The sequence below is a fragment of the Pecten maximus genome, chromosome 12 (assembly GCF_902652985.1).
Source record: "Pecten maximus chromosome 12, xPecMax1.1, whole genome shotgun sequence".
Classification (NCBI taxonomy): Eukaryota; Metazoa; Mollusca; class Bivalvia; order Pectinida; family Pectinidae; genus Pecten; species Pecten maximus.
In genome coordinates, this window is record NC_047026.1 from 763,545 (window position 1) to 787,147 (window position 23,603).

The 23,603-nt window shown below is 36.0% G+C and overlaps 1 protein-coding gene across 1 annotated transcript in view; it reads left to right on the plus strand.

Moving 5' to 3' along the window:
* Positions 1-23,603, plus strand: part of LOC117339250 (TBC1 domain family member 14-like) — a 55,611-nt gene that overhangs the window by 6,120 nt on the left and 25,888 nt on the right. Inside the window, exon 2 of the mRNA XM_033900729.1 lies at positions 22,248-22,472. Within this exon, the coding sequence (XP_033756620.1) occupies positions 22,248-22,472 (225 nt within the window). The remainder of the gene's footprint in view (positions 1-22,247; positions 22,473-23,603) is intronic.

Consider the following 23,603-nt stretch of genomic DNA (forward strand, 5'->3'; position numbering starts at 1 on the left):
GATCTGACAGTGACATGCTTTTTAACACATCCGATGCAATGTATTTCAGATTTAACTGAATTTATACGTCATTTGTAGGAATTGTGTATACTGTATACATGTAGTTGAAAATATTTGTGGTGGTTTTAATTTCGCCATATGTCCGGTCATGGCGAGTGAGAATAAATACAGCTTGAATGTTTATATATACAAACAAATATATGTTAATGTTTACTGCAGAATATGTTTATAAGGCGTGGTTGTGCGAAGTGTAATACTCTAGAACTGGTCTGACTGGCCTAGTGGGCAACTGGGAAATTTTAGCCCCGGAAAATCTAAGTACAAATGTACTGACAAAATATAATAGTGTACTAAGTAAAGATTAGTGGCTGCTCATCAACTTCAAGCCATCTTCAATTAAGGTTGTGGATAATGTTAACATTATCAAACTGTCAATAATCATACTACATTATTGTAAAAACAATCGGATCTGTGTACAAAACGCGGTTATTATCATATATATATAGTGTCGATGATTCTATGTCGAAATCTAAAATAGATGAGAGCAGAAAATGTTTGTCTCTGTTATACCTCCTCTAGCTGATGAGCTTGTCTCGGATGAATTATGATGGTAAATATAACAATAGAATTAATTTCATTGTTCACTGATGATGTATTTCAATACTTGTGTCCCTAACTTGATCTAACTTGAGTACCGGTATACATATGATGATACAGTCAGTGTGTAATGAAATTTGTAAGATATATATATATATGGTGTCCAACAAATAATTTCTTTTAGATTATCAATAGTTAACAAATACAGTTTTGGTTTTTATAGTGGTGAATCTTTCTGTGAAACATCATGGTTTTTAAGTTCAAATGCTGTTCAAAAGAAAAAAAATAATTGATGGCTTCTCGGTGGTATCATCTGAAAAAAAAGAAGAGTTTATTACTGATGTGGTCTGATCAATAACACAACCGCTACATTTCATTTATGATCGTGGAGTAATACAGTGATAATACACTATTCCACCTGATCTGACGACTCGGATTCATTTGTGGACTTGTTTAATAACCAGTTCACAATTCTGAATTAAATGATTCCATAAAACAGCTGTGATATTCAGAACACGAATTCTCTTTTAGGCATTATGATCACATCATGATCAAGAAAACGTCCATTGCTATAAAACGTGTGGAAGGATCTTATATGTCCTGATATATATGTGTTTGTCCTGTTTTTTGTTAACTGACATAAACGGCCTACAGACTTCTGATCACACAAAAGAAAATTTCTGACTTGTTTACAAATCACACACAAAGTATGAAATGAAAATCAGAGTCGTCTGTATTACGTTGGTTTATATATAGTAGGCCTGTTTTATTGGATAGAAAAATAATATCTGAGTATTTATATAGGTTTGACCTGATTATGAGAACAGGTGTTTATTTACGGATGTCATGTGGTGGTTTACCTAGCTTAGTTTAACATGTATATATAATTATGTATATACTGCGATTACAATTATTTGACTATGAGTCAACAATTTGCCCTAGTTTATGACACTCGGATACATCTATGTAGAGTATATTGTGTGTGGAGATACAGATAAAATTGTGATGTGTGCATGTATGGTGACCGTCACTGAAAGATACACGGATATTAGAATTCGGAGATGGGTATATTAGTTCAGTTTTAGTCCTATCCTATAAAACTTCTTGCTGTGAAGAACATGTCTAATGTGGGTGTGAATGTGTATTAGATAGCAGTGAGTATGTCACCAAAACAGAATCAGCTTTTATATACTAAGGGAAGGAACATCATTTAATTGTGTAAAACAGAAAGGAGACGTACTGTGATCTCATATAGGTAAGGATAGGAACTTTATCATATATAGTTAACATTGGTACAGCTAGTAAGTTTTATAGTGACAGCTATATACATTATGAGGGGACTACTATGGCAGACAATTATCAGCTAACATCAAAATAATGTGTATTCATATTTATAACTGGGATGTTGCATGAAGTGACTGGCCATTATACTAGACTTGCATTAATTTCTGGAGAGATTGTTGGTACAGTATATATATAAGTACCTGTTTACTAACTTGGTACATTTGTACTGACAATGATATAGGATTGAGTAAAGTGTATGTATCAACTATTTAAAGGGCTATATATATATATATATCCCAAATTCTGTCCAAATTGAATCTGTACTCTACTCAGTTATGAAATATAGTATCATTTATTTGGCATGCCAGCTGAAGAAATCTTTAAATTTCCAAAGTCATTAATTTTGATTGAGGATATGAATTTGGATTAATGACTTAATGAACTCAATATGGTACAGATCAGTGTTTTTGACATTTTGTGTAAATTATTGTTCCCGGATAAGTGGACAGAACAAATATAAAACTTCTCCATATTTTATTTGAATAACTTCAAAGATTTCAGATTCTTCATGTTTTATATAAAAATTTTCTTTATTTTGAGAGCTTACATTGCCAACCAGTGACCTAAATAAAATCTGATGGGTTAAAATCTATTGATTGTCTGACTCATTTCCATAAGATTTCAGAGATTCAGCTAAACAACCTGTATTGACTGCTATTGATGCAGATGTGATAGACTATTGATTTAACACTTGACCTCTGGCAGAGGTCACACTTCCTATGTCCTAAAGAACCGATTCAGCAGATTCCTGTCATTAAGCAATAATGACTAGGACATGATGTACAACCGGTATAGACCCTCTATAGATGGTCAGACTAGGACATGACGTACAAGTCAATGAGATATAACCGGTATAGTCCCCTCTATAGATGGTCAGACTAGGACATGACGTACAAGTCAATGAGATATAACCGGTATAGCCCCTCTATAGATGGTCAGGCTAGGACATGACGTACAAGTCAATGAGATATAACAGGTATAGACCCTCTATAGATGGTCAGGCTAGGACATGACGTACAAGTCAATGAGATATAACCGGTATAGCCCCCTCTATAGATGGTCAGACTAGGACATGACGTACAAGTCAATGAGATATAACCAGTATAGACCCTCTATAGATGGTCAGGCTAGGACATGACGTACAAGTCAATGATATATAACCGGTATGGCGCCCTCTATAGATGGTCAGACTAGGACATGACGTACAAGTCAATGAGATATAACCGGTATGGCCCCTCTATAGATGGTCAGACTAGGACATGACGTACAAGTCAATGAGATATAACCGGTATAGCCCCCTCTATAGATGGTCAGACTAGGACATGACGTACAAGTCAATGTGATATAACCGGTATAGCCCCCTCTATAGATGGTCAGACTAGGACATGACGTACAAGTCAATGTGATATAACCGGTATAGCCCCCTCTATAGATGGTCAGGCTAGGACATGACGTACAAGTCAATGAGATATAACCGGTATAGCCCCCTCTATAGATGGTCAGACTAGGACATGACGTACAAGTCAATGAGATATAACCGGTATAGCCCCCTCTATAGATGGTCAGGCTAGGACATGACGTACAAGTCAATGAGATATAACCGGTATAGCCCCCTCTATAGATGGTCAGACTAGGACATGACGTACAAGTCAATGATATATAACCGGTATGGCCCCTCTATAGATGGTCAGGCTAGGACATGACGTACAAGTCAATGATATATGGGGACTAGGACATGATGTACAAGTCAATGAGATATAACTGGTATAGACCCTCTATAGATGGTCAGGCTAGGACATGACGTACAAGTCAATGATATATAACCGGTATAGCCCCCTCTATAGTTGGTCAGGCTAGGACATGACGTACAAGTCAATGAGATATAACTGGTATAGCCCCCTCTATAGATGGTCAGACTAGGACATGACGTACAAGTCAATGAGATATAACTGGTATAGACCCTCTATAGATGGTCAGGCTAGGACATGACGTACAAGTCAATGAGATATAACCGGTATAGCCTCCTCTATAGATGGTCAGACTAGGACATGACGTACAAGTCAATGAGATATAACCAGTATAGACCCTCTATAGATGGTCAGACTAGGACATGACGTACAAGTCAATGAGATATAACCAGTATAGACCCTCTATAGATGGTCAGGCTAGGACATGATGTACAAGTCAATGTGATATAACCGGTATAGACCCTCTATATATGGTCAGGCTAGGACATGACGTACAAGTCAATGAGATATAACCAGTATAGACCCTCTATAGATGGTCAGGCTAGGACATGACGTACAAGTCAATGAGATATAACCGGTATAGCCTCCTCTATAGATGGTCAGACTAGGACATGACGTACAAGTCAATGAGATATAACCAGTATAGACCCTCTATAGATGGTCAGGCTAGGACATGACGTACAAGTCAATGAGATATAACCGGTATAGCCCCTCTATAGATGGTCAGACTAGGACATGACGTACAAGTCAATGAGATATAACTGGTATAGACCCTCTATAGATGGTCAGACTAGGACATGACGTACAAGTCAATGAGATATAACCAGTATGGCCCCCTCTATAGATGGTCAGACTCCATCGTATGGGGCCCCAACACCATCCAAGTCTTATCAACAGGTAAAACTGCATCATGGGATACCAATGGTGAATGTGATAATTAGTAATCAATAGTTAGGTTTCTATCATAATTTAATTTTGAGTTAACTCTGGTAAACCAGATAGGTGTTTGGTGTGGCCTTATGACATAAGTATCTGTTCCTGAATTAGGATAAGGAAGTCATTATATATACTGTGCTTGTATAATGAAGTGTATGTATGCATTATATATGTACCTTAAAATTTGGAAATGGTGAAGATAATCTGCTGGCTTGATCAGGTGATCAATAATCTGATATCTATGTTATCTTCCTGGATGTGAGAGGAATTAGGAAGTGTATGTTATATAAATAATTTACATATTCTATAAATATTGATAATCTCCCTCAGTTCTTAAATTAGGGAGAAACAGATCAATTAAATAATTATCCTTCTCTGGCTGGCTATATACTATAACAAGTTTTGGGTTGTTTATCAGTTGTTGTTTAGTACACACATGTTTACATGAGAGCTGACCTAGTCTGCCATTGTTATTTATCAAAGGGAGGGTGACTCCGTAATTCATTATATTATCTATATCAGCCTGTTCAGGTTACTGAATTCTTCAGGTGATATCTGGGTATATGAGATATTTGGTAACTAGTACCAGTACATCTCTAGTCTGTGGCCAGTATATATAATAACCTGTAATGTTAGTAAATGTTATATTACAATGCAGTATGATAAAACATCAATATACAAGTACCACAAACACTTATCTGTTTAATTTTTATTGCATTCATGTAAATTTTATGACAGATATTGACAAACATTTGTTTTTGTTAGATAATATTTCCCTGACTCTGAACTGATGTTTACAATAAAAATAAACTTTCTGTTTACCGTAATTGCCATAATTATCTTACTCGGGGCATAAAAAATGACAAATAAGGGGATATCAGATACAGGAAGTCTGTGAAGGTCCTAGCGGGATATATGTCAATACTCAATCGATTGACAAGTGTATCAAAGCCCTCGGTATATTATCACTGACATGGGACACAGAGGGCAATTTCTTTTGAAAAATTTAAGCCAGGCAAGTTTTATTTCAGTACGGGTGCTCACTATGTCAGATGTGGTAGTATTTTTTTATGGTTAATATTCAACTTTGAATGTTAATTACCATAAATACGTGATGTTCTAATAATAGAATAAAATGATTTCTCCTAGATAGATAAACTTGTTTTAGCTTTAAATATTTCTTTATACCGAGTGTTTTTTCTCGAAGTAGTTTCCATTATTTATTGAAATCAACAACTATTATAAATTACAAGGCTTCCTCGTACCAGTTATGAGCCAGTCGGTAACATAAAGCCCAGTATGAATTGTTACATATATGATTAGTATCCTATCATTTTACCTATAATCTGAGCCAAGGTGCATTATTATGTATAACTATACACAAGTACCATATATCTTTGCCAGGTAAACATCCTACAGGTAAGACAACTTGTTGTTGTGACCACCTGTATCAATCAATATTCATGAGGAGCTGACCTCAATCACCATGATGCTGTAGCTTCAGACAATGTCCATTATACATAGAACAATGACCATAAGGGCATGCTGGCCATGGACAGAGAATAATTAACTTGGATTTCTTCTGTAGTTAACTGTTTTATCCAATTACTTGTTTCTGCAATAAGCTTCGATGCCTGAGTCGTTTCTTTAATAAGTTTCGATGCCCGAGTCGTTTCTGTAATAAGCTTCGATGCCTGAGCCGTTTCTGTAATAAGCTTCGATGCCTGAGTCGTTTCTGTAATAAGTTTCGATGCCTGAGCCGTTTCTTTAATAAGTTTCGATGCCTGAGTCGTTTCTTTAATAAGCTTCGATGCCTGAGCCGTTTCTTTAATAAGTTTTGATGCCTGAGCCGAAATAAGTCTCATCCCAGGGTATAAATATGTATTGACTGAAAATTATCAGTCTTTTTTTTTCAAAATGAGCTTGACTTTACAAACTTCACTATGTAAGTTGATCCCGTCTTCATAAAAGGCAGATCAATACATTTTGCAAGTCATTATTCTACTCGACAGTAAATTAAATCAGAATTTTAATTTTAACATCCACACCTTATGCCACATTAGTAATGCTTCTGAAACAGCTTCTTCAGCAAATTGTAAGAGCCTATGTTTGAGACTCATTAATCTTTTTTCTGTCTTGAAAGCAAGCTTGTGTGATTTGTAATAAGAGTATGAGGGTACCAGAACTCCTGATGAATTTTGCCTTTACTTTTATTACTTCAGGTGACATACCAGTACTGGTACTTAAATTAGCAAGGAAACCTAGCTTGATCACATTGTGTTTTCAGTCGAAGCGAAGTTTGTCTGAACAATATTGTTTCTCGTTTCCCACTCTAACTCTTCAATTTGTCAGTGTAGTTATAAAAGTATGGCTGAGGAAGCGATTGAACACATCAAAGTATGTACAAACTGGTTTTCTTCTTAGGTTAATTTGTACGGAAATATAATCTATAAACAGAAGGACAAATTTGCCCCTGGGGAGGGGGTAAACTTTACAATAGTTTATATAGGGAAATCACATTTTTGACTATTATTTATTGGATTTGTATTGGAACTCATTCTAACCTGGTCAGCATTATCAGCATGGGATAACAGTTTGATGGAATGCACATGTTGGCCCAGACTGAACCCCAGGGGCTGATGGGCGGGGCTAAAAAGGGTCAAATCGACTGAAATTTCAAAAATCTTCTTCTCAATACCTATATAAAATAGAATCAAATAGGAAGGGTTTCACGGTGTTTTACTTAAATTGTGAATTTCATGACAAATGTTTGCCCCTAGGGAGAGGGTAAACTTTGCTATAGTTTATTTAGGGAATTCATATTTTTCATTTGTTTTATTTCTATTGGAATCCATTCTAACTTTCTTAAAATTATCAGCATGGGATGACAGCTTAATGATATGCACATATTGGCCCTGACTGACCCCAAGGACTGATGGGTGGGGCCAAAAAGGGTCAATTACCCTAATCATCTGACACTTCATCAGGACCTGGTTATACCTTTCTACTAGGACCGACACTTCATCAGGACCTGGTTATACCTTTATACTAGGACCGACACTTCATCAGGACCTGGTTATACCTTTCTACTCGGACTGACTCTTCATCAGGACCTGGTTATACCTTTCTACTAGGACTGACACTTCATCAGGACCTGGTTATACCTTTCTACTAGGACTGACACTTCATCAGGACCTGGTTATACCTTTATACTAGGACCGACACTTCATCAGGACCTGGTTATACCTTTATACTAGGACCGACACTTCATCAGGACCTGGTTATACCTTTATACTAGGACCGACACTTCATCAGGACCTGGTTATACCTTTATACTAGGACCTGGTTATACCTTTATACTAGGACCTGGTTATACCTTTCTACTAGGACTGACACTTCATCAGGACCTGGTTATACCTTTCTACTAGGACCGACTCTTCATCAGGACCTTTCTACTAGGACCGACACTTCATCAGGACCTGGTTATACCTTTCTACTAGGACTGACTCTTCATCAGGACCTGGTTATACCTTTCTACTAGGACTGACTCTTCATCAGGACCTGGTTATACCTCTCTACTAGGACTGACTCTTCATCAGGACCTGGTTATACCTTTCTACTAGGACTGACTCTTCATCAGGACCTGGTTATACCTCTCTACTAGGACTGACACTTCATCAGGACCTGGTTATACCTTTCTACTGTGACTGACTCTTCATCAGGACCTGGTTATACCTTTCTACTAGGACCTGGTTATACCTCTCTACTAGGACTGACACTTCATCAGGACCTGGTTATACCTCTCTACTAGGACCGACTCTTCATCAGGACCTGGTTATACCTTTCTACTAGGACTGACTCGTCATCAGGACCTGGTTATACCTTTCTACTGTGACTGACTCTTCATCAGGACCTGGTTATACCTTTCTACTAGGACCTGGTTATACCTCTCTACTAGGACCGACTCTTCATCAGGACCTGGTTATACCTTTCTACTAGGACTGACTCTTCATCAGGACCTGGTTATACCTTTCTACTAGGACCTGGTTATACCTTTCTACTAGGACTGACTCTTCATCAGGACCTGGTTATACCTTTCTACTAGGACTGACTCTTCATCAGGACCTGGTTATACCTTTATACTGGGACTGACACTTCATCAGGACCTGGTTATACCTTTCTACTAGGACTGACTCTTCATCAGGACCTGGTTATACCTTTATACTGGGACTGACACTTCATCAGGACCTGGTTATACCTCTCTACTAGGACCGACTCTTCATCAGGACCTGGTTATACCTTTCTACTGTGACTGACTCTTCATCAGGACCTGGTTATACCTTTCTACCAGGACTGAAACTTCATCAGGACCTGGTTATACCTTTCTACTAGGACTGACACTTCATCAGGACCTTTCTACGAGGACTGACTCTTCATCAGGACCTGGTTATACATTTCTACTAGGACTGACTCTTCATCAGGACCTGGTTATACCTCTCTACTAGGACTGACACTTCATCAGGACCTGGTTATACCTTTCTACTAGGACCTGGTTATACCTTTCTACTAGGACTGACCCTTCATCAGGACCTGGTTATACCTTTCTACTAGGACTGACACTTCATCAGGACCTTTCTACGAGGACTGACTCTTCATCAGGACCTGGTTATACATTTCTACTAGGACTGACTCTTCATCAGGACCTGGTTATACCTCTCTACTAGGACTGACACTTCATCAGGACCTGGTTATACCTTTCTACTAGGACCTGGTTATACCTTTCTACTAGGACTGACCCTTCATCAGGACCTGGTTATACCTTTCTACTAGGACTGACACTTCATCAGGACCTGGTTATACCTTTATACTAGGACTGACACTTCATCAGGACCTGGTTATACCTTTCTACTAGGACCGACACTTCATCAGGACCTAGTTATACCTTTCTACTAGGACTGACTCTTCATCAGGACCTGGTTATACCTTTCTACTAGGACCGACACTTCATCAGGACCTTTCTACTAGGACCGACACTTCATCAGGACCTTTCTACTAGGACCGACACTTCATCAGGACCTTTCTACTAGGACCGACACTTCATCAGGACCTGGTTATACCTTTCTACTAGGACTGACACTTCATCAGGACCTGGTTATACCTTTCTACTGGGACTGACTCTTCATCAGGACCTGGTTATACCTTTCTACTAGGACCGACACTTCATCAGGACCTGGTTATACCTTTCTACTGGGACTGACTCTTCATCAGGACCTGGTTATACCTTTCTACTAGGACTGACTCTTCATCAGGACCTGGTTATACCTTTCTACTAGGACCGACACTTCATCAGGACCTGGTTATACCTTTCTACTGGGACTGACTCTTCATCAGGACCTGGTTATACCTTTCTACTAGGACTGACACTTCATCAGGACCGGGTTATACCTTTCTGCTAGGACCGACTCTTCATCAGGACCTGGTTATACCTTTCTACTAGGACCGACTCTTCATCAGGACCTGGTTATACCTTTCTACTAGGACTGACTCTTCATCAGGACCTGGTTATACCTTTCTGAATATCCACACTAAACACCCAGCACCCTGCTTACCAACTAACTTACCTTGAACCAACGTTGCTGTACTTTAATGTTTTTTTCAATGATGAATGTTTATTATGTTGATCAGAATTAAACATGAAGCCAACTTTCAAAAGACTGGACATACAATTCAAGGTCACTGGGTGAAATGTGAAGGTCACTTTGTTCCAAATTAAAAAGGTCCAGGATGAAGTGGATCTCTATGACCCTGGTGGTTCTAACTGGGGCGGTATTAAGGATAAGCACCAATTCAGATTCAAATCAAACAAAAGAGTTTTCTACAAGCATTAAGAGGTTGATGTGTCTGATGTGTATTTTGTGTCCTTGCTACACGACACTGATGGTGTGCTAGCTTGAATTTGAGTCTGATCCAGGTCCTTTTATCTCAACCTTTATATGTAGGTTTCCCTTGGTCCTATGTTTCATTTGGAGTGCTCCAGAAAGCAAAATGGCTGACAGTTGAAGTTTAGCTTTGCTATTTTTGATTCACAGAATATTATTCTCAAATATCTCTCTCAGATTTAATATGTTTGTTCTCCTTGTTATCAGATCAATAAAGTAGAGAACAGATCATACATAAAACAAATAAAGATCACTCAATTGCAATTGTAGGTGCCAAGATCACTCTTGGATCTCCTATTTTACATGTGAGTATTCTAGAGAATTTTGACCATTTTTAAATAACAGCCAATATTTTTAAAATGTGCACCCATTAATATTTCAGTGAGTCATAGCCCATTAATGTTTTAAAAGCGTTGTCTTAATAATTCTTAACTCCTTCATAGTAAAAGTGCGATCATTCTCCAGTTGCTTTCAAATATTACATCACTTGAATTTACGGAGACTATTAATGTAGCACTTTCTTGTGTGTCAGTGCAGTAAACTTCACATTCTGTAATTGCATACAGACAAAGCTGTCCATAATAGGTGCTATTTTCAATCGGATGTGGCAGTAAATAAAATTTGCAGAACCCCCTGTTATTTATCAGTACAATGCAAATACCATAGATTAAAGTGAAACAGAAGCTATATGCAGTAGTTCAGCCTGGAGTGAAATCTTGGAAGACCAATGAAGTTATTATACAAATGGCCATGGGTCATCAACCATTTTCACACAACAACTAGCTGAAGGTGCCCCGAGGCTTTTCTGTGATGTCTGTAATAAGTGTATTTGATTGTTATGGCTTCCTTCTGTTTACTATGCCACACAGGACACAGAAATACAGATACTGGATTTAATCCATTTCACACAGACACATCCTTCATTTTATAGAATTTCAAACATCGAGGATGGTGTCATTTCGTCAGCTTGATGTTTTGAATCTTACAAGACTCCAGACTTATATTTTCTAACTTTTAATTGTATAAGTTTTAAGAAGATGAAGTAAATGGCTGACTACACATAGCACTTACATGTACAGTATACGATAGACTGTACAAACCAGACTCTGTCCTATCTGGATCTTTGTCTTAACCTGTCAAATAGTTTAACTAAAAAAATATTCCTTTGTCTATAGTAGTTTAACTCTACCTAATATGGACTCTATTTGAACTCATCGATATAATATAAGAAAGAAAAAAGTACTGTATTTCCCCGGTATAAGCCCAAGGGGCTAGTGCACTAGTACTGAAAATGGGAAAAAGTGTGGACTGGCTTATCACTGGAGAAAACCCTATGCAAGAGGGACAATTTTCAGCCAACATCTTGGATTATCATATAGAAGAGAATTGTCAGATCTACATCAATGACCCAAGACTGAAATATTTTTGAAAAATTATGCCATGCTTTGTTTATTCCATTCAGATCTTGTCACAAATTTGCAGATGACAGGTAAAATCATAAATTATACTGGTAATCACCACATAATTTGTGAAGACTAATAGAAGTATATGATCTGTTTTCTCATCACATTATTTTCACGCAAGTCGATATAGGTGCTGAGAACTAAGAAATATTTCATAGAATATGTAGTACATCACGGCACGACTGGAACTATGGTAGACCACACTCGTTTCATGGATACTGCAGATACAATCCGTATTTTGTATAGGATTTCACTTACTCAAGCTGTTTGAAATTGTGCTTATTTGTCACATCATGGCATTAGTTAAGTACTAGACATGAATCGTGACTCGCTATTTCGAAAACAAATTCGTTGGATATCAAGCAATTAACTCCCAAGCATGACTTGTTTGTTTATATATATACATTGTATGATTGTACGTGGCATTGGACAACAAATTTGTTTCTGGGCTGATCGAGAGGATATGGATAATTAATGCTGTACGTCTACTTTGTTGCAAACATAGTTTGAATTAAATCTTGTATAAAACACTAGGGCGTGTTTCATATTACTTGGAAAATCAACTAGGAATTAATTTCAAAGAGATATATTTCAGATGTCTGATATTTATTCAGAAAAAAAAAATTATCAATGATTATTTTTTCATTATGCCAAACTCTACAAATGAAACTAGCCAAGTAATGTAGTCACAATCGAGTCTAGTTTAGACCGAGTTCACTGTACAACCTCCCACATAATTGTGTAATGCCATTGAGGAAAGTGTTGAAATGTCAACTCCCTTCCTAAGCTGCTTATATACGGTATCTACTTACACATTCTGGACGCCACCAGATTGATCTGATATCTCGGATTTATAATGAAGCTTTCACACTATCTATGACTGCATCTTTATCAAACTGACTCGTCATTAATACTTCAATATTTGCTCAACTAAATGTTTATTTCATTGCAAAAGTTTTTATTAAATTTCTTATGAAAAACAAAATGTATTTTTATACCTAATATGACACTATAAATTATCTATTTTAGAAACAGCAACAACAAAAATCCTTACTTTTGATAGAAATAATGAAAGGTATATACAGTATCTATAATAGATTATTAGATTATTGAAATATGTAATATTCAAAGAATTTTGTGATATTCCTGTTTGAAGAAGACAATACTAAGTATATAAAACAACTGGCTACAGTGCTTCATCATATTTATCACGACTCTCTAGGGACATCTCAGCTAGCGCATTCTTTGACTATTGATTTTAGTGAAAGTCGCTTATACAGACAAAATACAAAAATGAAAAAGAAAAAAAAATACTGATAATGCTTAAAATTTGTCTGGGGAATTAATGATGGAAGGTTATATATGTTTGAAAATTTCACCCTTTTAGATTTTACAAGTTTAAAACGAAGGAGATAAAAGTAAGAATTTGTGTTTTTATTGTAAAATGAATGATATCAAATAATCTCTAGTGTGATACGAAGAATAGGAATCTAGATATGAAGGTGAGTCACAGGTTGTGGGGACTGCCAGAGACAAGAGACCGGGTTCATTTAAACAGCTGCTACATTCCTGTGGTTAGTACAAAATTCCTGGTATTTTTCCCCAATCAAATCATTTCAGATTTCAAAATTATGTTGAACTAATAAAAAAAAAATGAAATGTTAAATTGTGTCAGCCCAAATATCAGACAAATAATCTTACATGCTTTAACATCATTATACCTCCAGCATTTTCTCCATTAATTTAACATTACGTATGTAAGTGTACACTTATAATTAATTCATGGTGTTTAAATGATATCACATTAAAAAAAGCTGCATCTGCTGCAACTCTGACAGGACTCGTATATTATTTTAACTCATACTACTGGTAATCAAGATGGCATATATATATATGTATATGTTTCAGTAAAATCTTTGTTAACACATGATGGTACAGTTAAAATAGGTTGATATACCGTCAGGTCAATACGAGTACATAGACATTCAGATGTCTGTGAGGCATTTCCTTGCTCAAGGACAATGTAAACAAAATTTACAATATATATTCCATAATAGTAGCCACTTGGAATTCTGACCACAGTGTAATCATACATCTATATAATAATTGTAGACATGTGGAAGTTCAATTGCCTTAAGCTTGATATGTAACATAAAAATGAAAGTTCTTTTCTTATAGATCTTTATTATTAGCCATCGCAGTTATGCGAAACTGGAAAATTTGGAAAAGAAAAAAAAGATAATTATAGATATTATATAGCATATAACTTGGAAAATAACTCTCCCAAGTTTTTTTTTTCCACATTGCTTCATAGACAATACATCTTTGTCAGTCTTTGAACAATAAAACTTGTTTGCTAAATATTGTAAGTTATAAACTATTTGTCTATTTCTCTATAGACATATATTATAATGCAAAACAAAAAACAAAAACAAAAAAAATCTTAAAATGGCTTAACACATCATGTTTTGATTGGTTGATCGAATTTGTCCCATTGTCATGATGGTGATCTGTGATAGATTACATCAAATACACATTCAAGTGTTCTGGATCCGATTTTCAGGCACCATCGGCTATTCCAGAGGAGACAGACCTGTCTTCTTAGATAAGATAATACATTGACTGAAAAGAGAAATTAGTGTCCCTGAGATAGCATGTCTGTCCTACTGTAATAGTCAGGGACATCTCATACCATTAGCTCTTACACAAATAGTGTACAGGTCTAGCAGCTTAGAGAGTGATTTAAATGGAGGCTGCAGATAAACAGAAGAAAGAACGGAAGAAATAATGGCAGATTCCATGACATGTTTGGTAGTTCAAAACGATCATGTTGTCTACTTTGGGAAAACAATGTAACAATAGATTCCAGCAACCTGTCACAGTCACTGAAAATTGAAAAACAGCAATTTTTGTTAAAAAAAGGCAAAACTCATTGCTTGCTTGTAGTGGTGTGCTTTCATTCCTTGCTGACTTTTCTATGTAGAGAATTTACTGTATATTTCTATATCTAACTCGTATACTGATATTTCCTACAATAGAATTAGGGGGCCAACACAAAGAGATCAAATCAATTCTTGGGATTAGGTTAACAAAGTTGGCTTGTAGAGGAAGTCAGTTCTTGTTTTTAGCTGGAGTTGGTTTGTGTATAAAGACATATTTTTAATGTTCAGAGAAAGTTGGTTTTTGTGTTTGGGTTGACTGAGTTGGTTTGAGTGTATACGTATAATAGAATGGTATTTTGAATGTGGAGGAAGTCAGATCTTGTGGTCAGTCAAGTAAGTTTGTGGTGCTACATTGTCTACTAGCCAGCTGGCCACCAGGGAGAAGATGAAGAGATCCGTGTGAAGCCTTTTGTCTGTGATAGTGTCTGGAATCTCACAGACAGGCATGCCATTCCACCAGTCTTTTATCTCCTGACTCCTAGATAAACAAACACAGAGTAATAGTAAATCGTGATGTAAGGTTTACAGTGTTGTAACACAGTATTTCAGTACAATCTCACACAGCCTATGTTGTAAGATTACAATGTTCGCATTCCATGAGTTCTACTAATGCTGCCAAGCCATAGATTTGTTGGGTTATTTTTTTTGTTTTTTTTTGGGGGGGGGGGGGTTTTTTTTGCAATTTCATTTCATTTCATAGATCTAGCAATATAATCAAACTTAAAACAGTTAAAATTCTGTGAAATTTAGAGAATTTTACTTTTATTTTATACCTTTTTCGAGGTGATCACATACATTTCAAAGAATTTGTCTATTTTGATTTTTCATATCAGAGGAATAAAACTGATCATTAAGTATGCTAGTATATCCCATTATTGTTGAATTTAAAGTCCAGTAATTTCCCTGTATATTAGTGCGGTTTGATGGGACAATGTGTGAATGAGATCACAGTAAGTTTTTGTTTACTAATTCATACTACATATCTAGTAGTGTAGGTCCTGTTTTGTGATGCACATAAGTACCAGATGTAATACATATCAAATCAGAGTCAGACAGTTGGTTTTACTTATATACAAATATATATTACAAGGTCATTTGATTGTTGTAAAGGTCAAATGTAAATATAAATATCATAACGGCCATGGTCATCCGGAATGATATGATGTGGTTTAGCTTGTATGGCCCCGTCTCTTACTTACAAATACTATAACTAATGTGTCACATAATCAGATAGGCCATGTTGATATAGTGAGGAAGGTCCTATTGTGTACAGTTATCATGCACGTTTTGTTCTAATTTCATGTCACGGAAATGTGTGAACAAATTGAAATAGGTTTGTTGTAGATTTGTTTACATTTATCTTAAATATAACAAAAGTTTGACAGATTAGAAAACGGGAAAAAAAATATGAACTTAACTGTAAATACCAGGTATCATATTTCGATTTACATATAACAAATGACTTGAGGTTCGTTCAGGCCTTGAGAAGGCCCTAAAAACAATTAAGGCTTAAAAGCCTTGAAAAGCTTTGAAAATGGTGAAATGACCTATTTATACTTAGAAAGGCCCTAAAAAGGTCTTAAATTTCACAGCAATATTCCTGTATGAACCCTGTGACTGAAAAAAAAAGAAATATCATTTCGCAAAAATAATGTGGTATATATGTGAGTTCTAAATATGAATACCTATAGGATTGCAAACCACTTCAGTGATTACCTTGTGTTCACAAATTTTTTGCATAATGTAACTAAATAAGATACATGTATTGACAAATTAAATGGCGAACTGTTCTGACATACACATTTTTTGTACTAAAGAGAAATGATGACTTAGTTATAGAAATAGCGAGGGTACTTCAAGGCATGTAGTTATAGAAATAGCTAGGGTACTTCAAGGCATGTAGTTATAGAAATAGCTAGGGTACTTCAAGGCATGTAGTTATAAAAATAGCTAGGGTACTTCAAGGCATGTAGTTATAGAAATAGCTAGGGTACTTCAAGGCATGTAGTTATAGAAATAGCTAGGGTACTTCAAGGCATGTAGTTATAGAAATAGCTAGGGTACTTCAAGGCATATGTAGTTATAGAAATAGCTAGGGTACTTCAAGGCATGTAGTTATAGAAATAGCTAGGGTACTTCAAGGCATATGTAGTTATAGAAATAGCTAGGGTACTTCAAGGCATGTAGTTATAGAAATAGCTAGGGTACTTCAAGGCATGTAGTTATAGAAATAGCTAGGGTACTTCAAGGCATGTAGCAATTAACATATTTAATGTATTCAAAGGTACAAACGACCCATATATTGATATTATACACTTAAGACTGTTGACAGACAGAGTTGTATCAACACCAGAACATTATGTATACTTAGTAATATATACTGGTTTACACTAGCCTTGAGAACATCTGTGCCAGCCCGATATTGTTTCAGAGTTATATACTGAGGCTGTATAATTAGCTAATCAACTGTCTACACATGCTGCTTGCCCCTGATTTTTTCGGTGGACAAGCTGAAGGTGTTTCAGGTATAAATCCCTGTACCAGTAATTTTCTGTCCAAGCATCTGTGTCTATGTCGTCCCGGTATCTCGATCTTTCTCACAGTTCAATATAGGTATCACTTGTCTTGGTGTTGGAATCTGTGCCTTACAATTTACATTATTCTGCTGTGTTTTAATATTCTACTACAAATGTTGCTGTATTTATCTGACAGTAAGCCCATGCCTGGTGATAAGCCCACCCATAACTTGTCATTTTGTAAAATTACCATCAAATGTACTTTCATTGTCCGCCACCTATTTTGACTAAAAAGTAGCCTTTAATGGCACTCAAGTGACTGGTACCTGAACTTAGTACAGGATACAAATATGTATAGGAAGTCCTGGACCATAGTATCTTTTAACAGTCGATCTCTATACTTTGTCTTTAATGAATACAGGGATTTTCCTGTGTTATGAGTCTGTCGATCTTTAGTAACCAAAACTAGTGCTGTGCTTTATGAGAACAGCAATATTCCTGTGTTGTGAGTCGTGCTGTGCTTTATATATCATGAGAACAGTGATATTCCTGTGTTGTGAGTCGTGCTGTGATTGATATAATTATTATGAGAACAGTGATATTCCTGTGTTGTGAGTCGTGCTGTGCTTTATATATCATGAGAACAGTGATATTCCTGTGTTGTGAGTTGTGCTGTGATTGATATAATTATTATGAGAACAGTGATATTCCTGTGTTGTGAGTCGTGCTGTGGTTTATATATTATGAGAACAGCGATATTCCTGTGTTGTGAGTCTGTTGATTTTTAATAACCAAAACTAGTGCTGTGCTTTATATATTATGAGAACAGCAATATTCCTGTCGTGCTGTGCTGTGAGTCTGTGGATCTTTATAATAATTAAACCTGATACACTGTGTTGTACTATATATATACACACCTGGAATGTTTGAACATGAAGTCGAGTCCACTTCCCTATTCAGTTGTATGTAACTTATGTAAGTACTTAAAAGGAAATCAGGATATATACATGTATGAATTCACATAATGTGTTGAACATCAAGTGCAGCTCAAGGCACCATGTACAAGGTGTGAGGAAATGTAAGATAATTAATACTAAACTTTCACTTTATATGCACAACATGAACAGCTAATAATGAGTGGGTCATGTGCCATGTCTGTTTTCCTTCAAATCTTTAATGATGTCTGTTTGTCTAAGATTTACATCCTTGCAATGTTACAGCAAACACCTTGATAAGAAGACATCTGCTTGGGAGCTAGTGAGAATAATATCTCTTCTCTGAGGTCGGTCATTAAACCCCCCCAGACATTAAATTTCTATTGTGGTGCTGGGAAATACTTCAAATAAAATAATTCAAATCGAAAGTATAGAATTTGTCCTTCACCCAGTGGATTATTTACTGAAAACTTGTTTATAAACAATTGCAGTTGAGCACTTGTAGGCTGCACAGCCAGAGCAGTATCAGTGATGTGTGTGTATTGCCATGTGGACAGGTGTACCACAGTGGATGTGAGCCAGATATATTGATGCAGAACATGTGGCCTGTAAACACTTAACACTACTGAAATGTGTGTTATCTTGTGGAGGTTGTTAGAAAATCATTATGACACATCAAAGAGGATGTTACATAATGGTATCAGGACTTGTGATAATACCACAGGTATGCAGAGTGGCCATACATTTGTCTGTAGATATTGGGGCTGATGGTACCACAGGTATACAGAGTGGCCATACATTTGTCTGTAGATATTGGGGCTGATGGTACCATAGGTATACAGAGTGGCCATACATTTGTCTGTAGGTATTGGGGCTGATGTTGGTACCACAGGTATACAGAGTGGCCATACATTTGTCTGTAGATATTGGGGCTGATGGTACCACAGGTATACAGAGTGGCCATACATTTGTCTGTAGATATTGGGGCTGATGTTGGTACCACAGGTATACAGAGTGGCCATACATTTGTCTGTAGATATTGGTTGTTTAACATGCTGTTTATAAAATAACCTATCAAAGTGTTATCAGTATAACCTATCAAAGTGTTATCAGTATAACCTATCAAAGTGTTATCAGTATAACTGTATCATAGCCTTCAGCAGGTTTTAATGTTAAATTATTCCTAAGCACATCTATGAATTAATCTTCATGAACTTAATTACAGTCTGTGCCATTTTCAAAAACGAAAACAAACATGACCTTACGTGTGTACCGTATTTGACCTAATAAGGGCGCCCCTACCTTTTTTCAAGGTGTTAAAAAGTAATAATTCATGTGAAATATTTTGCTACTTATGTGTTCAATTTTCTTCAGCAAATTAAGTAACTGGAACACATGTTTTCGCCACATTTTGTGTATTCCTACAGGCTACATATGACATGTCAGTGCAAAGTTCTCAGCACCCAAAACTAAACACACATACAAATAATAACTTACCATCTTTATTTGAAGATAAAGTAAAGACTTCATTCTTGTTGATAAATAACTTTTGTTCAGAACAGAAAGCTAGTAAAAGACATTGTAAATCAAGTATTAGGTCAAAGAAAACGATGTCTGATATGATCTGGGAAATCACCTGTTTCTATAAATAGAACACAAAAGAGTTCCATTTGAACATAAATGGTGGAACACACGTTCTCTGGTCTAAAGATCAGCTGGCATGGTTTACAAGTTTACAGGAGTATTCAAGTGATGTTTAAGATTAATATATGATAATGAATAGATATCTTCATCTGGAATATTTTTATGACTGAATATTTTACCATTTCCACAACCTTGGGTATTCTGCTATAAGGTATAGTCTGTTTCATAAAACTTCAGAATAACTAATCTTAATAAGGGCGCCCCCACTGTCATTTACCCGCGCCCTGCGCCCTTATTAGGTCAAATACGGTATTATATATATATATACGACTGTATTGTATTACGTGTGTATTATATATATATATACGACTGTATTGTATTACGTGTGTATTATATATATATATACGACTATTGTATTACATGTGTATTATATATATATATACGACTGTATTGTATTACGTGTGTATTATATATATATATACGACTGTATTGTATTACGTGTGTATTATATATATATATACGACTGTATTGTATTACATGTGTATTATATATATATATACGACTATTGTATTACATGTGTATTATATATATATATATATATATACGACTGTATTGTATTACGTATGTATTATATATATATATATATATATACGACTGTATTGTATTACGTGTGTATTATATATATATATACGACTGTATTGTATTACGTGTGTATTATATATATATATACGACTGTATTATATATATATATATACGACTGTATTGTATTACGTGTGTATTATATATATATATACGACTGTATTGTATTACGTGTTTATTATATATATATATACGACTGTATTGTATTACATGTGTATTATATATATATATACATATGACTGTATTGTATTATGGTCAAAGATGATTTTGACAACAGAGCATACAGAATTTACATCAGTAAAATATAGATAAAATGAAAATAACTTATTTGTTATAGAGGGATTGAAGAGTGAAAGGTGTTTTTATAAGTGCTTACCTAATCTATGAAAATAATGATTACAGAATGTTATTAAGTGGACTCATTACTAATATGCACTACAGCCTGGTGTATAAGAGTTGGTATCCTGTTGGTTCAGAATCTGTTTGTAGGGTTGCCCCTTCATGACCCTGTGCCAGTGATACTTGTGGAGGCTATAATTAAAATGTTTGTGACAGCACACACCAGTGCCTGCTGTCAGATACATGTAGATGTGTAATGATAGCTGGACCTGCAACTATTTTGGTTAATGTTGCAAGGACTAATAAAATCAGAAGTTTGTGATTTTGAATGAATTTATCTCGGTAACAGGACGCTTGCTGCATTTAGATAATAATTTGGTGGCATCAGAAAAAAAAAATTAAAGTTTTCATGAATATTGTCTCTTCTCTCAAATTACAAGGTGTTATATTCCCTGATAAGCAATTACATAAAGAACAACTGCCCTTTCTAAAATTCTGTTCCTCCCTCGGAACCAGTCAACACAAGATGTTATATTTACAGGCCTGCGGTCCCTTCTGAAAATTATAGTCTGAGATTTGGGGTCCTTATCAAAGTTTGACAGATAGTAGAACCAAAGTTTTTGGGTCCCTTTTCCAAATTTTGACAGATCTGAGATTGAGGGAAATATTTACTGAATGTATAGTATCCTGACCTGTGTCAGTGTTACTGCGGACAGTCCCTAGACTTTATATTACTAGTCTTGAATGACTTATGCAACAGTTTATGGGTGATTATTACCTCGCTCTGGTCTGTGGTACTGTAAGTGTGCTACACACATGACCCTAACAAGGGGGCGTCACACTCTCCACATCGGTCCAGTGAAATACGGCCCTCTACTTACTCTGTATGGAATGGTATCACAGCAGGTAGGTGGTCATCACCAGTTAATTACTGTAATTGTTGGTGATTATACATTATTACTGGGTATGAAGACTTTTATATTTGTGGTGATCTGGTCAAGTTTGGAGGGGAGGAGGGTTGATGTCTCGGGAACATCTTGTGTTGATCTTATAAACACTAGTACTGGTTACACAAGGCTTGGATTAAAAATTCTACTTTTCAGAATATGCTGAATATGAAGAAGATATGAAACAAGAAAATTATTTAACATTTTGTTCAGCACCCAATCCTCTATTGATAATAAATTTATTTTTTTATTTTTCAGAAATATATTTTCCCGGAAACCGAAAGAACTAGAGTCCGAGTCTGAACAACAGGGATGGAAACTGTTTGGGCGAGTGACACCGAAACAGGTGCCAGTTAAGGACCCCCAGCAGATCTCACTGGAGTACAAACAACGGGATTGTCTGAACAGTTCAGGCAAAACAGTAAAGAAACAGGACATAGAGGTCATGTCTACCACAGCACTGATACTGGAAAACAGGCCCATGTAAGTAGTTTACGAGGCTGAATATATACCTCATTAGTATACCTAAAACAGGCCCATGTAAGTAGTTTACGAGGCTGAATATATACCTCATTAGTATACCTTAAACAGGCCCACGTAAGTAGTTTACGAGGCTGAATACAGGCCCATGTAAGTAGTTTACGAGGCTGAATATATACCTCATTAGTATACCTTAAACAGGCCCACGTAAGTAGTTTACGAGGCTGAATACAGGCCCATGTAAGTAGTTTACGAGGCTGAATATATACCTCATTAGTATACCTTAAACAGGCCCATGTAAGTAGTTTACGAGGCTGAATATATACCTCATAAGTATACCTTAAACAGACCCACGTATGTAGTTTACGAGGCTGAATATATACCTCATTAGTATACCTTAAACAGGCCCATGTAAGTAGTTTACGAGGCTGAATATATACCTCATTAGTATACCTTAAACAGACCCATGTAAGTAGTTTACGAGGCTGAATATATACCTCATTAGTATACCTTAAACAGGCCCATGTAAGTAGTTTACGAGGCTGAATATATACCTCATTAGTATACCTTAAACAGGCCCACGTAAGTAGTTTACGAGGCTGAATATATACCTCATAAGTATACCTTAAACAGACCCACGTATGTAGTTTACGAGGCTGAATATATACCTCATTAGTATACCTTAAACAGGCCCATGTAAGTAGTTTACGAGGCTGAATATATACCTCATTAGTATACCTTAAACAGACCCATGTAAGTAGTTTACGACGCTGAATATATACCTCATTAGTATACCTTAAACAGGCCCATGTAAGTAGTTTACGAGGCTGAATATATACCTCATTAGTATACCTTAAACAGACCCATGTAAGTAGTTATGAGGCTGAATATATACCTCATTAGTATACCTTAAACAGACCCATGTAAGTAGTTTACGAGGCTGAATATATACCTCATTAGTATACCTTAAACAGGCCCATGTAAGTAGTTTACGAGGCTGAATATATACCTCATTAGTATGAATATATACCTCATTAGTATACCTTAAACAGACCCATGTTAGTAGTTTACGAGGCTGAATATATACCTCATTAGTATACCTTAAACAGGCCCATGTAAGTAGTTTACGAGGCT